The 15,963-nt window shown below is 40.7% G+C and overlaps 1 protein-coding gene across 3 annotated transcripts in view; it reads left to right on the forward strand.

Moving 5' to 3' along the window:
• Nucleotides 1-15,963, forward strand: part of DUSP16 (dual specificity phosphatase 16) — a 63,481-nt gene that overhangs the window by 43,440 nt on the left and 4,078 nt on the right. For all 3 annotated transcript variants that reach the window (XM_084205743.1, XM_084205742.1, XM_084205744.1), the window contains 3 exons: nt 4,170-4,333; nt 11,565-11,724; nt 12,406-12,529. In XM_084205743.1, coding sequence (XP_084061869.1) covers nt 4,170-4,333; nt 11,565-11,724; nt 12,406-12,529 — 448 coding nt within the window. The remainder of the gene's footprint in view (nt 1-4,169; nt 4,334-11,564; nt 11,725-12,405; nt 12,530-15,963) is intronic.

Consider the following 15,963-nt stretch of genomic DNA (forward strand, 5'->3'; position numbering starts at 1 on the left):
ACATCCCATTGAAGGAAATATAAATACCAGGAAGAAGAAGAGAAATCAGTGTAACATGGAATGAACATAAGAACCATCCACCTGTCCTGTTATGGTATCATTTCACTGGAAAGGTTTTATTAAATATTGGATAAAAACAATGAAATATGATCTGCATTTCACAACTTTTTACTAAGTGTTCAATACAGACCTTTGGGGCTTAGCTGATCCTTCATTTGCAAACCAGCAGAGTGGTTTGCAGAGCTCTGTCTGTGATTGCAGCAGGGCAGCTGGCAGCACTGGAATGCTCCTGCTCTGTTTCCACACAACACAAGCGAAATGAACTTGTGCTTCCCAGGAGTCATTTCTCTGGATTCATTTAGGATTTGTGCTTAGTGGTAGTTAAACTAATTAATCATAAGGATTTGGATAGATTCCATTCCCTCAGTGAAAGGAAGCTCTTCCCAAATCCACAGTTTTTCTCTATCATTTGTTGCCTCCTGATCCCATATTCATTCCCTGCCTCTTCTTGTTTCTAGCAAAGTTAATGAGGAATTCTGTTTATATAAGAACTTAGGCAGTGACTCTGTAAGGAGGAATAACTTTTACAGCAGAATTGTGCTGAAACTTTTTTCATCTGTTCTGGGTTTGGCCCTGTTTTGTTTCCTGAGTTGGCTGAGAAGGGAGCTGACACTTCTGATACCAAGATTCCTTTAGAGATCATACCTTTATGATCCCAGCTGTAGTTAGGGAAGCCTTGATCAAAGGGAAGTCTGTAGTCACCACTTTGCAGAGCCATAGCAACAGGGCAATCAAGTGGTTTACTGGGTCTTGCCAGATTTCTGCTAATGGATGTGGAGGCTTGTAAGCAAGAAACACTTTGCTGTAAGGGCTGGGAGGTGTTGGGTTGTCTGCCACACACAAGGGCTGCAAAAGCAGAGAGCTTTTGGCACCTTGACATGGTTTTGTAGAGACATCCTGTTGAATGTCAAGAGAGCTGTTTCAGCTCAGCTTACCACTAAGAATACAGAAAACCTGTGTGGTTCAGAGCTATTGAGGAGAGAATATTTTGGAGTTATTTGTCAGTCATGTATTTCCAAGGCCCGGTGACATTTATCAAAGAATTCAGTGAAACTATTAACCCAGCAGCTCTGTTAATGATGTGTGGATTTTTGCTTTTCTCCCCCCCATAGTTTCAACATGCTCTTGCAATTGATTTATTATTCACATGAGGCTGGAGCAGTGGTGGAAGAAAGGGTGTTATTAAAAACTAGCTCCAGAAGAAAAGTGTATTTTCTCTAATTAAAACAAACTGCACAGTGCTGCCAATGTCCCTGTTCCAACTGAGGTAGGTAATGAGATTTAAAGGAAAAAAATTGCCTTCTTGCAAAGGTCATCCCCAAATTATGGAATTTGAAACAAAACCTGTCCCATTTTTCTTTTAAGGCTCAATTTTCTGTTCTGCATTCCTACCTGTAGACTAAATTAATTTTCCAAGTGTTTAAGGTTTATTTTTTGAAAACTGCTTCATTTACAGCAGAAGTGTACAGGTGGTCTGAATGCTTAAAACACTTTCCTCATAAGAGGCTCCTCATGTAGACTGGTCATAGAGTTCATCTGGGGAGCCACCATCTGTGCTAGAAAACAGAGATATTTGAAATAAAAATCCCTTTTCTCTATCCATTTTTAGGTGCTGAGGGTTTTTTAAAATATATTTCCCTGTGTATTTTAAAAATATGTATATTTTGTAAGTTAGTGCAAGCAAATAGTGATGAGTACAGTTCTTTTGAACAGAAATGAGTTTCATAATGCCATGATAGCTCCAAGATTGTACATGTAGATGCTGTTGTTCCAGACCCCTGATAGTTTGTGGCACTTAAAGAAATTGGTACTTAACAATGATGCATATGTGAGTGTGTTTTCTTGGTTTGGGGTTTGCTTGCTTGTGGGCTTTTAAAGCAAGTTTTCCATACAGATTGACCTAGAATGGGTTTTTCATATTGGGAAATGCCATAAATCAAAGCCAGATTCATTGAAAAGCAACTAACCTTTTGAAAACCTGGTCCTAGAGGATGGCAGGGCAGACAGCTTAATACTGGAACCAAATCACTGGGTTTGTGCTTTCTCAAATCAGTTCAGTACAGACACTAACACCAGGTTAAAATATGCTCAGAGGAAAGGAGGGTTCACTTAGTGCACATGTAAAGGCAGGCAGTATAATGTCAGACTTTGAAGATTTGAGAGTTTTGTGAGTGTAATTCATGTTGTAAAGATCCTGAAGCAACATGTTACTAGGAAAGCATGAGTAGAAAAGATGAAACATGACTTTGAAAGGATGAATGCCATGAAGGAAGTATTGAAGCATCTAATCTTGAATCATTTCTATTAGCCTTGATACAGTCCTGGAATAAAAATAAAACAAAATAAATTAAAAGAGTGCTCCTTATCTTAGGATGACAGAGCATGGGTTCCATCTCCCCAGAATCTCAGGTGTTTTGCACATTAGCTTCCTGCTTAATTTCTTGCCACAGGTTTCACACAGAAATGAGACCAATCCCTAGGTAGTTGGGAAGACCTTTTTTGCTGAACTTTTCCCATGCAGTCTTTTGCAAAGATAGCACAGATGTAAAATCCTTGCTTCTGCAGCTTCTTTTTAAGGAATTCTCTATTTCCAGCCATGTCAGTGAAAGGATCCACAAAGCAGCCAACAATGCTTCCAGAAAAAAAAGGATAAGCAAATGAAACCAAGGCAAATACTTGATTTCCTCTTCTTCACTCTCCTCTCAAATAACTGCCTAAATTCAATCTCAGAGGTATACACTGCCTATAAATTCAAGGAATGCTCCCTGTAACAGAAAGGAAAACATTGGGCCATACAGAAGAAAATGTAGCAAGTATGTGAGAGAATTGTTTTGCAAACTCTTCTTCTCATTTGATGGAACAAGGCTGGATCTGTGCTCCTGATGGGCAGTGCCTTAGCTTGTCTCACAAAATAGTAAAGTTATCTATTTTATTTGTTTGTTTATTTATTTATTTATTTATTTATTTATTCAGGAGACTGAGCAGTGCCTTAGCTTGTCTCACAAAATAGTAAAGTTATCTATTTTATTTGTTTATTTATTTATTTATTTATTCAGGAGACTGAGCAGGAATTAATTCATAAAATGTTTGCTCTAGAATCTGCTTGCTGGCTTTTTTATTAGATAAAATGGGTTGTTACACACTATTGCCTTGGCATTTTAATATTTACTAATGATACAGATTTTAAAAGCTAAAGAATAGGCATAATTCAGGCAATGATAATGCAAGCCCTGGCAAAACAGTACATTAGCTTATTCCTGATTATTCCTAATTTTAATTCACATCTTCAAACTGTAATCATAGTGAACATAGCATTTGGCAGATTGAGCACATCAGTGCTTCAATTCCTTGATGATAAAAAGGTGCTCTGTTCTGAACAGGTTATAATTACACTTCCTTCAGTTAAAACTCTGCTCATCTGGGAGGAAAGAGCTGGGGATTTTCACTGTGCTTTGTGAGTCTTCCCTCTGCTTCACTTCCCCCACTCGAGATGGAGAAGCCTTGGTTTGGTGTGGTTTTGAAAGATGAAACTTCTTCCAGTGTCCTGGATGAAATACATTAATTGTGGAGCAGCACACAAAATAGTTACAGGATTTTAATTAGTATTGTAGGATTTTAATTAGTAATGTAGGATTTTAAAAGTAAGCTGATATGGGAGATGGAAGTGTCTAGAAAGCACCTTGGTAGGGTGGAGACTAAAAGGTGTGCCAGCTTATGGTGTGGTGGGTGCTGTGCCTGTTTTTCTGAAGAATTAGTTCCACATATTAAGAATGGGAAGAAGCATCAAAAACTTCTGAGAAGTGGAGGGAGAGAAATAAATATTCCAGACAGAGTGGGAATACATAGCCAGGCCTTGGCTGCTGATGTATGGTTCCACAGAAAGATGTGTATTTCTTCTCATATTCTAGGGAGTGAAAAACCAAGGATTACTGTGTTTCCCATTTTGTCTGGAGAACCACAAAGCTGACCTGAGGAAAGACACAAGTACAGCTTCTCTGCCAAGGCTCTCCTGCTGCCCCTCAGTGCCTCTCCATCTAAATGCTGCTCTCCCAGAACTGGGACAGGCACCAGCATGTTTGTAGATTAAATACCTGCTCTTCCTCTCACAGGTGGATTTGCTGAGTTCTCCAGCTCTTTCCCTGGTCTCTGTGAAGGAAAATCCACACTCATCCCTACTTGCATTTCTCAACCCTGCCTACCTGTTTCCAACACTGGCCCAACTAGAATCCTGCCTCATCTCTACCTTGGATGTCAGCGAGATGTCCTCAACAAGGTGAGCATTCTGGGTGCCATGTGTGTCACTGGATGTCCTCAGTGAGATGTCCTTAACAAGGTGAGCATTCTGGGTGCCATGTGTGTCACTGGATGTCCTCAGTGAGATGTCCTCAACAAGGTGAGCATTCTGGGTGCTATGTGTGTCACTGGATGTCCTCAGTGAGATGTCCTTAACAAGGTGAGCATTCTGGGTGCCATGTGTGTCACTGGATGTCCTCAGTGAGATGTCCTTAACAAGGTGAGCATTCTGGGTGCCATGTGTGTCACTGGATGTCCTCAGTGAGATGTCCTTAACAAGGTGAGCATTCTGGGTGCCATGTGTGTCACTGGATGTCCTCAGTGAGATGTCCTTAACAAAGTGAGCATTCTGGGTGCCATGTGTGTCACTGGATATCCTCAGTGAGATGTCCTTAACAAGGTGAGCATTCTGGGTGCCATGTGTGTCACTGGATGTCCTCAGTGAGATGTCCTTAACAAAGTGAGCATTCTGGGTGCCATGTGTGTCACTGGATGTCCTCAGTGAGATGTCCTCAACAAGGTGAGCATTCTGGGTGCCATGTTGTTGCTATAGGACACAAAACATGACGTGGACACGCAGCTCTCCCAAGGTAAAAAAAGCACTTTTAATTTCTGACTCCAACATTTATAGATTTCCAAAAGTGACAGTGGATTGGAGGGTGACAGTGCCACCTCTCCAATGACACTGGACAAACCAACAGTCCATCAAATTTCTCCTCCTCCGTAAAAGAATGCAAAACAATAAGTTATTTACATAAAGTGTGTGAGAAAGTTTGTTACAAGAATGTAAACATCAGAAGGCTTAGAAAAACTTTAAAAAACAGGGCAACACCATGTGGGTCACTGGATGTCCTCAGAGAGATGTCCTCAACAAGGTGAGCATTCTGGGTGCCACGTGGGTCACTGGAAGGAGTGTCTGATCTCCTCAGGGATCTTCCATCATGGGGCATCGTTACAGCTGTGAAACAGGTAATGCACAAGCCATGGAAAGCTGTGGGAGAAGCAGTGATCCTCACACCATGTAATTAATTTATGGGTCATGTAATGTGAAACTTGGGTGCCTTTCTCCTTCATGCTGGGACAGATGGAATGGTACATTCCTCAGGAACCTATCAACCCAACTATCACATCTGCCATGACAGCAGGTCAAGTGTGTTCCTGTCACAGCCCTGACCCTCTTGTTTTGGCAGGTCTTGGAGGTTGCCACAATTATATTCATGGTTACAGCAGGACAAAGGAAGATTGTCTGGTTTTAGTATTTCTTTCAAGTGCTAGGATAAAACAGCATTTAAACACCATGAATTGTATCATAAGGGATTACTGCAAACAAATCTTTGTGCACCTACTGAAATCAGTGGGGTTGTATAAAATGAGTTTTTATGGTTGCACTGCATTAAGAAACTTTAACTTAGTAATTTAAATTACTAAAAATTAGTAATTTCTGCTCCTGAATAATAGCAAGCATTTAAATATATATTTATATATATATATAAATAAAAGTATATTTTTATATACTTAAAATAGTCAGCAAAGTTATCAAATATAGCACTTGTAGGTTGCTGGACTATCAGATGTCTGAGACATTGTCTCAAATTGCCATGGGTCTCTATTCCTGTGTGTATCCACAGATGTTTGCCTCCATGAGGAGCCAGCTCACACTGCTTCCAACCTGCACCTTGGGTCCCTTCAAAGGGAATTTTTATACCTTGTGCTCCATGTGGCCTCTTGCCTCCATGCTCTCTGACAGTCCTGTTCATTAGCTGAATCCCCAACAGCCTTCACAAGCTGGCATTAAATGCATGGATGGGGTAGAGGGAAGGAGTGCTTCACCCTAGAATTTTGCCCTAATTATGTGCAAGGCTTATGTGTATGGTTTTTTTATCCACATACAAACCTTAGCCCAGGAGCTATCATAAATAGTCCTGTAACTGTATAAAATTTATGTACTTTGACCATTTTAATTTCACTTTCTACTTCTTTCAGTTTCTTGTACTTTTGCTCCATCCCAGTCTGGCCATTAATAGGCTATTTTTTGATTTTTCACTTTTTTTTAAAGGGGATGTTTGACACACAAACAATAATGTAGAAGGTAATTGTGCTTTAGAAGAAAGCACAGAAATAGAGGATAACCAGCAGTTGTTCCATCTACTTTGTCCCTTAAAATCTTCCTTGTCTTTACTGCCAGGTAGCAAGTCAGCCATTCAATTCAGAGATTCACTTATGATGGATGTCAAAGCAGCTTATTACTCTTCCTACCACAAAAGTAATTTATGGTTCCCAGACAAAAGACAGCAGGAACTAAGTAATCAAAAAAAAAAAAGCCCTTTTTCAGTTGATAAGTATTAGATATTTGTATGCTGTTTTTGTCAGTGTGTCTGCAGTCTTGGTGTCACTTCAGTGTGGGTCAAAGGAAGCCCTGCAGCTGCAGATACTTTAGAATTAGTGCAAGAGCCCTGGGAGCTGGTCAGATTTGTACTTCTTCACATGTTCTTGGGACTGAAAATCAAGGATTACTGTGTTTCCTGTGCTGTATGGAGAACCAAGCTGACACCATCTATTCAGCTGTTCAGGAAGTTCTTACCACCTGGTGTCATCCCTGACAGTCAGAGTTTTGGAAGTTCTTCATTGGTTACCTCTTACATTTCTTAACCATTTTTAGGACAAATACAAATCTTTTGGTTTTGTAAATCTACTAATTTTTTGTACCTTTTCCTCTTATTGGGCATGTCACTTTTGGCTGCACTAAACAAGACCTGAGTGCCAGTGGCTTATCTACCTCTTATCCACATCTTCAGATTCCATGTCTGCCTCTGGAAAATACAAAACTGTTTCCATCTTTAATACTGGAAAATACTAAGAAGCTGTGCAAACAAATGACAATTTATACCTCTTAGAAAGCACTTGATGTTTTCCCCAGTACCAGCAACTCCCAGTTTCCTGCGTTTCATCAGTTTCTGGATTTAACTAAAAGTTAGTGCTAGCCACACACTGGCACATTAGAAACACAAATAATGGATTTCTGCTGCTCTTCCTGCAACATGTTTGGCTTCTGGGAAGCCTGGATCCTGCACAGGGGCTTTGGGGAGAGCAAGGAGGATGACTGACTACACTGATTGCCCAGACACACATGGCAAGAAATCTGGGAAGTAAAAAACATTCAAAAGCAGAGGGCCAGAAACAAAACCAACAACAACAACAAAGCAGGGACAAGTAGCAAAGTGCTGTCTCTGTTAGGACAGTCCAGGAGCTGGTAAGTGGCTATGTTTGCAGGCTCTAGTTTAATGGCCTTGCTGGGGCTACTTAGGGACAGGAAGTCAGCTTTCTGCTAAGATTAAAATAGCTCTCTTCTATTCAAATCCAGATTTAAAAAAAAATGCTGAAAAATTCTATTAAGATTCCCCAAACTTAAGATGTAGTTGTATACTGACCTTATTTTTACCTTTAAGTGCTGTGAGTTCTCATGATTCCTTCCATTCATTAGACATACCAATTTCTCTGAAATTAAATAATCTCAAAAATATCTGCAAGAAACTCCTAATCAGCAGTACAGATCAACCTGATGAACTAAAGATGTGAATTTTCATGAGATTTTATCAAGATGAGCTTATCTCTTCAGAATCTTTATAAACTTATCTCTGAATGCCTGAGTAGGGAAATGCTTCTGTTGTTGCAGAACAATCTCTATTCATGACCTTTCAGAATACTAATGCTATTTACCATTAATACCTCTGCTGATAATGCTTTATTTAGGAAAGATGCACAGCCACAAATGCTTGATTTCTGTTCTTTAGCAAAACTAAAGGACAGATTCATTTAGGAAAGTCGTAGGAGAATTTTAATATTTTTTGCAGATTTCTTTCTAAATGTTTAATTCTGAAAACATTCATATTTTTTGCAGTGTTGAAATGCTAAAAACCCCCTAAAGAGTTCTAAGAGAAAAGTTTGCTCGTTTTGGGTCTCAGTGTGCTACATTGTGATTATTTTCCTGTGACAGACTGGTGGCATTGCAAGACAGTATTTACTTTTACAGAAGATCTTCCTTGCTCTTTGTGAAAGAGAGGAAAATTGCATTCTAACCTACATGGGAGTGACAGTGTCCTTTCTGAAAGTTAGTGTGACAGAAAGCAATCTGTAGTGTGGTTTTGGCCCTGAAGGAGCTTCCTACTTACACCTCATGGCTCGTGCCAGCATTTAAAATGTATAACTTTCTGCCTTCCCACTTGCATAACTATTCTTCTCTTCCAGACCTGGATTTTATTTCCTGGAACAAAATAGCATTTTAAGGTGCTATTAATTTTCAGATTAAACAAGTCATAAAATGTAAATAAGCTTACAAAAGAGCATTTACCTTCTTTTCACAGAGTTGTTAGTATTAGGATTTCTGGATCTTCCTCCCATCGTAATTCACTTTTTCCTCTTGGGTGCCTTACAATGAAGGCACTGTTATGGTTATTACACTGGAGCATGTCACAGTGGGAATGATTGATTCTTCAGAACAGAAGGAAGCATAACTTCTTTCTTTAGACTCAGTCTGAAAGACAAGCACTAATATTTTGGGGTAGTTTTCTTGGCTTGTAGATTTCGGACTTTGGCATCTGCAGCCTTCTTGTTCCATACGAATAATCAATCCTACATCAAAAACCTGCCATAACTGTGATGGCTGGACTGTGCAGCCCATCAGTGGTTATGTTTTAAAGAAATAATAGTGTTTTCTATCCTTCCCAATTCATCACCCCCTCTTAGCTATGTTCTTAACAAACCTGACTGTGGCAGTCCATTTGTTAGTGAAACCTTCACCACCCCCTCTTGGCACCTGGGAATTCAGGACCCTGCATGTGCTTGTGGATATTCCAGTTGCTCCTCGCTCTCCTTCAAGCAGTGACAACAGGGAGTGAGCTGTTTGGGGTCAGTACTTCAGCCCAGTGACCTAAAGCCAGTAACTGTTTCCCAGGATTTGCTGCTGAAGAGCTTTGGGATCCTGGAAGGGAAAAGCTGTGTGGTCACCAACAGTGAATTGGGGATGTTAGGGATCAGGGGTCTCCCTGGCACATTTAAGATACCAGGAGTCCAGTTAGTGCCCTGTGCCATCCTATTCCCACTACTTCTCCCCTCTGGATAATTCCCAATATTCTTGTATTTCCTTACAGCACTCCCGCTTTTAGGTATGTCAGTGTGTGAGAGTCAAATCCAGGCAAGGAAGGTGTAGCAGCAGCAGCTGTGGAAGGCAGGCAGGGCTGGAGGGAGCCTGGTGCTCCAGCTGGGGGGGTGTGGAGGAAGGGAGAGGGGCAAACAGGGGCACACTGGGATTTGTTGATGAGAAGCTGAGCTATACTGGGAGTCTGACCCAGGAAATTGGCAAGGCAAGAAGCACTAAGGCTGAGAACTTACCTTGACACATACAGCCCTTTTCCTTTCTTCTTTTTTTTTTATTTTGACCATTGCTGCAAATAATATTTCTGATTCTTTTCTTTGCAAGGAATTTGCATCTCCTGCTCCCCTCAGATGGGTGTCTTCATGACATAATAGATGTCCATTGGTTTAATGTGCCCACACCTCCAGCCTCTGCATGTGCTGATGTGAGGGACTTTGGATGAGAGGTTGGAGGAGCAGTTCATTTTGCTGCAGGCAACAAAAATCAGCTCCCTAGAAGAAATACATGTAAATCCCCTGTTTACAACCACTACTGACTGGACTTAGTGCACTTTCCTCTGAAGTGACTGAAGCAGATTGACTTCTCTCCTGCAGCTCTTGGCTCTCACTCAGCATTTAATTTATGCCTGGATATCCCTGTGTGTGTGTTCATCCCTTGTGCCATGAGTGTGGGGTACCAGAGCTCAGCATCACAGGTTAGACTGCTCTGGCTGAACAGGACAGAGTTCTGGCTCTTCTGCTAAATAAGCATCTCCCTGTTTCTCCTCACTAAAAGAGGTCTATGCTTGCAGAAAGAATTTGGGCAAGAATCAACCATTTGGCTTTATGCCTTTGTATTTTTCTGCTGGTAGGTCTCCAGTTGAAATCAGCAGTGTAAGAATTTGTTCATGCTGCTGCTCTTATGGATTGACAAACTTTACTATATATCTGCTATGAAAGAAAAAGGATTAAAACCAGATTTTGGGTTGTTTTCTTTTTCTTCATGTTTATTTTGAGATAGGAGTTTCCATAGAAATCTGGCCAAAAGCTCCCCAGTGTTTATGTTCAGTGTAAGTAGTGTCCAAGCCTAGTGTTGCATGTCACTTACTGCCAGATCCTCTCTGAACCACGGCAGTTTGATAAGCATTACTCTAACAGGCTAAATTGCTTTTCTGTGTCAAGATGCTTCCTTGAAGGAGACTGGATGGCTTGTGGTGGAGCCATCTCTACTTTTTCACTACTTCTTCCATATGCTTTGTACTAAGGTGCCCACTGTATCACAAACTACTTTGCACAACTCTGAATACCATGCATATGGCGAGATGCAGAAGAGATGCATCTCTTTTATTTCAGTCATGAAAACTGACCTACTTAAAAGCCCAGTTGACTCTTGAATGTACACTGAGTGTCTTTGCTTGTTCCTGTGACATTCTGTGAGAGGCAAGAGGCCTAGAGACTGAAAACTGAAATTGTACATCACAAAGCAGCACTCCTATAAAATGTCACTCAGTGCTGTGTGGAAATGGTTTGATTAAAGATCTTAATCTCTTTCCTTGAGGTTCTGTGAGAGTTTTGCACATTCCCTTAGAAACAAGAAACTCCTGGACTTGAGAGGTGACTGCAGGAGGCATCCATTTAATTTCCTATTTCCCACCAATATCTGTGATGGGGCAATTTCAGTCCTAGATATGTGATCTGGAAAACACATACTCAGGTCAGCAAACTGCATGTGGGAAATGTTTGTTGTCAGCTTGCATGCTGAGAATTTAAACCAAAGTAGCAAAAAGTTCATTCTCTTGGAAGTGATGCTTCAGAGTAGCAGAAGGTATTCTACCATTACTTCTGTTCTTTGTTAACTTTATTTTTATGGGATTTGCAGGCCATATGTTATTTGGACACACTGAATGTATCATTAGAAGTTGTTAAAAGAATTCAAAGCTGAGGAGTTCTCTTTTTCCTAGAAGAATGTCCATTACACAGCTAGAGCAATTCCAACACAAATTTCAGTTTGGTCTTTAGCTTTGCAATGTGCCAGAGGTACCATTTCACTTTTCTAGGCTTAATCTTCCTCTCTTTCCTAGGAGCTGATGCAGCAGAATGACATTGGCTACGTCCTGAATGCCAGCAATACTTGTCCAAAGCCTGATTTTATTCCAGAATCCCATTTCCTCAGAGTGCCTGTGAATGACAGCTTTTGTGAGAAAATTTTGCCTTGGTTGGATAAATCAGTCGATTTTATAGGTGAGTAGAAAATTTTAATTCTCTCAAACAGTGTTTGGATTTCTCTGCGTGTCTGCTGTGCTGTTTTGGCTGGAGAGGCCCCGAGTTCTTTCTGGGTAGTGTGAAAATACCCTCAGGATCTATGGACATGATCAGCATCACTTCATAAGCACAGGAGCAAAAAGTGGGGAGATTCTGCCACTGCCATGTTCCTGCTTTACTGAACAAAGACACTTCAGAGCTGCTTTCAGGCAGCCTTGTAGATGCCTGATGTATGTCTGCAGAGAGTGGGTTAGAAATTTGGACACACAACTTCTGCCTTTACCTTTGGGAAGTGAACTAGCCATGTCTGAACTGGCCAGATTGTTCCATCATGAATGCTTGCTTTTTACTTGCATGTAAAATTAGAAACAATCACCTTTCCCAGACATCTAAATAGGGCTGTTTATGTGCACATTAAAATGAGCTATGCTGTGACTGCAGGATATTTCCTGTGTGTAGTCAGGCTTTTTCTATACTCAATGCTACTACACAGTGCTAGAGGAAATAAGTGAGTTTTGTTTCAAGCTTCCATGAGATTTGCAATTAGCAGTTCAATTAGAAGCTTTGAATAATTTTCAATAACACTGCTTTCTTTAAAAACTTTTTATCCTGGTATGATGCTGCTGAGTTTCACAGTTGCCAATTTCTTTTGCCATGTAGAAAAAGCAAAAGCATCCAATGGCCATGTGTTGGTGCACTGTTTAGCTGGGATATCTCGCTCTGCCACAATTGCCATTGCATACATCATGAAAAGAATGGATATGTCCTTGGATGAAGCTTACAGGTAGGGACAAATCTTCCCCTCCTAATAACTCTTGTGCCTGTTGCCGTTTTTAGGGTGGATGATATAAGGTTCTATGACCAAGGGTAGAAGCAGACATTTTATCTGGTAGTTCACTGGTCACATTTGTTTTAAGCATAGGTTTCCTCCAGAAACAAATTCATGGTATTGAATAGATATCACACAGCTAATATTAATTGCTCACTGCTGAATGGTCTTTCATCCAAGCAGGCAAATACATGAAATGTAAAATGCCTATTCAATGCATGTGTCTTGTCCTGCTTCTGGCCAGGATGGGGTTAATTTTTGCAGTAGCCAGGAGATGCATGGCCAGGACCTGGAGGTTATTCTGTGCCACCTCCTGTCACTGCTGGGAGCAGGAGAAGGGTCCCTACTGAGGTAGGGTTGGGTGCTCTGGGGCTTCCACATGGTGTGAACCATTTGCCTTCTTTCTCATCCCTCTGCCATTAGTATGGCGCTGCTACTGTTCATTTTCTAATCTCATCACTGCTTCCAGTAAATTGTTCTTATCTCAGCCCATGTGCCTCCAGCTCTCCTCTCCAACCTGCTGCAGAGGAGCAGTGCATGGTTTGGGAGTGTTTGGGTGGGAGCATCATTGCTGAACCACAGCTGTTGTGTACAAACACACACAGGTGTAACAGCACCTTGTGAGCCACAGGGACAGCAGAGGGTCAGGGGTGAAGAGAGAACTGAGGGTATTTAGAGCCACACTTAGGACAAATGCTGGGCTGGATCTGTCTCCTGCAGTTTGGTAGTGCTCACAAAGAGCTGCCTGAAAGTGAAATGCCCAGGAATGGACAAAACTTCATTGTTGCTCTTGAAGTCAATCAAAAACTGTGTGGGGAAGCATTTTGAAGTATCACTTCATTTGGCATTTGGTAATATTTGTGGAGATCCCCTTTCCTCCTTTACAAAGACCATTTTTTTCTCTACTGGGATTGTGAACACTTTCCTACCCGCCAGGTGTTTTGGTTGACTTCTTACTTTATTTACTTTAACCAACTGCTTTGTTGTGTTGTACAGAAAATGATGATTTTCTTTTTGCTGGGCTCCCTGACACAGCTCCCATCACTCTAAGGAGTTATGCAGAACCAGTTTGAGTGATTGCCCTGGAGCAGGGGCAGAGGAGCCCCTTTGGAATCACCTGTGTGTGATTCCAAACCACCACCCCTAAAACAGGGATGAGGACAGAGACGAGCACTGGATAGTGCAATGTGGTGTGTGATTTCCACAGAAACTTTTCTTTTAAGCTGTTGAATGTCATAATGTGTGCATAAAAAACTGCATGGAAGAGGTGCCTGAGCTACAGCTCTCTCCTGCTGTGTTTGGACACTTCCCACATTTCCTTACTAGAGCCTGCTGGTAGCTTGGTGTTGTGCAGGGATTTCAACATGGATCAGGTTTGGTTAAGAAGTTAAAGCTCAGTTTTCCAGGTACAGATAACAAGCATGAATTACAGTCAGTGTGGACAGATACTGTGCAAGGTGTGCTCAGTGAAAAAACCTGCCTGGCCTCAGGCTGTAGTGGTTTAGTTCTCTGTAGTTTAGAGAAATAAACACTGCTAAAATGCACACACTCCAAGGAACTTCTTCAGGGAGCTCCTAAATTCCTCCATGAAATCTTTGCATTAAATTTTAGTTTGTATCTTAATCAAAAGCATGAACAGAGTGTGAAGGAATAATCCCACTAAGTCTTTTTCTCTTAGGAGTGAGCAACTGCTGTGAAATTTAGATTATATTCTGTCATATTTCCTTTGATATGGCTCAGGGAGAATCATCTGCAGAACATTTCACTCATTGGTTTGGGATCTCTTGTTGGCCAAGCTTAAAAGAAAAATGCTTTTTTTTTGAATTAGTGGAAGTCATTAGATAAAATGTTTGCCTGACACTATTACAAAAAAAAAAAAAGGTGATACTATTACTTGAAGACAAAGTCAAAGAAATAAACTTTTAAAATACTTTGTATAATGGACTATTTAACAGAAATAAACATAAGAATTAAACAATATACATGTTTTCCAATTGGAAAAACTAATGCTTATTTTGAGATGAAAAAGCTTGCAAAGCTTTAAAACTTGTCAGGGGATCCAGCATGCTTTCCTACTCTTTTCATTTTTAAAAATTCTAGTTTTAAATCTGGGACTGCCCAGTATTTTGGAGAGAGATGAGAAAGTGGAGATGAGGAGAAAGTGGAAAGAACAGAGTGTTGGGGAGGCTACCAAAACACAGGCAAGAAGGACCTTCCTTTAATAATTACTCAAGTACAGCAACTTTGACTGGAAAAAAATGAACAAAGACAATGAATTTCTGGACAAATTGCTAAAAACCTTCACATCAAATGCTAAGAGAACAAACTCCAGAGTTTCTCCTGAGGAGACTCACTAGATTTCTCCATTTGCCAGTGTTACACTTCTTGGTGGAAGTTTCCACTATCAGCTTGTGCAATCTGATATTCCAGGTCATAGTGTCAGCTTGACTACTCCTAGGATTGTTTGTTCTCTGGCAAATTAAAAAAAAATAGTAATAAAAAATGCAAGTTTTGACATTGTTCATGTGCTAGCATGTACACACATACACAAGTACACCTTTCCATTTTTCTCACACTGCTTTTAATGACTACACACTCATCTTCTGTACACTTCCCCAGACAGGTTTTCTTTTTAATAGTATTTAATTTTCCCAGTGACACATTATATGTGTGTTTGTACTAGATTTACTTCCTTAAGGTTTCTTTCCTTGTTAATTCTCTTGTCATCTGGTTAATTCTCTTGTCATCTGGTTAAGCATAGTTCCAGGAATGTTTCTTAAAAATAAAAAAAAAAACAAAACAAAACCAAAACTGGAGGAGGAGGGATTTGGGCACCTCTGTTTTGCAGCCTGTTAAAAGCAAAGTACTTATTTATCTGTATTGCTAATCAGACAGGTAGGAAAAAATGATTTATATTTAACTTTGAAATAAATAATAGCAATCATGTGATACAAGTCTTTTGTACATTTAGAATCCTGGTTCAGCAAAACATTTTCCCTACCATTGCACTTGCAGTGCATGAGTGGATTGGCACACCTGTGCCAGCCAGGCTGCTTCCTACAGCACCCAAAAATACCCAAAACAGGTGAACTCTTCCAGGGATTTGGCAATCTTGTTTCCCTGTACTGCTGAACCCCTGCAGGGCTTGAGAGAGGGTTTTTGTTTTAATGCTGCATTTGCACCTTTCTAGTTTTGGTCACCCCCTCAGTGGTCAGTTATAGCGTGGGGCAGAATCGCTGGCACTTGCTGGACAAGGTCAGAATGTACCAGGGCTCTCTGTCCTGCCTGACAATGACAGTAGTGACATGAGAGAGGTGACGGGAACACATGATGTCACTGGACTGGTGGGGAAGGTGTCCACTCTCTGTACCACATGGGAAGTGGTCTCT

This window comes from Fringilla coelebs (assembly GCF_963513975.1).
Source record: "Fringilla coelebs genome assembly, chromosome: 5".
NCBI classification, from domain to species: Eukaryota; Metazoa; Chordata; class Aves; order Passeriformes; family Fringillidae; genus Fringilla; species Fringilla coelebs.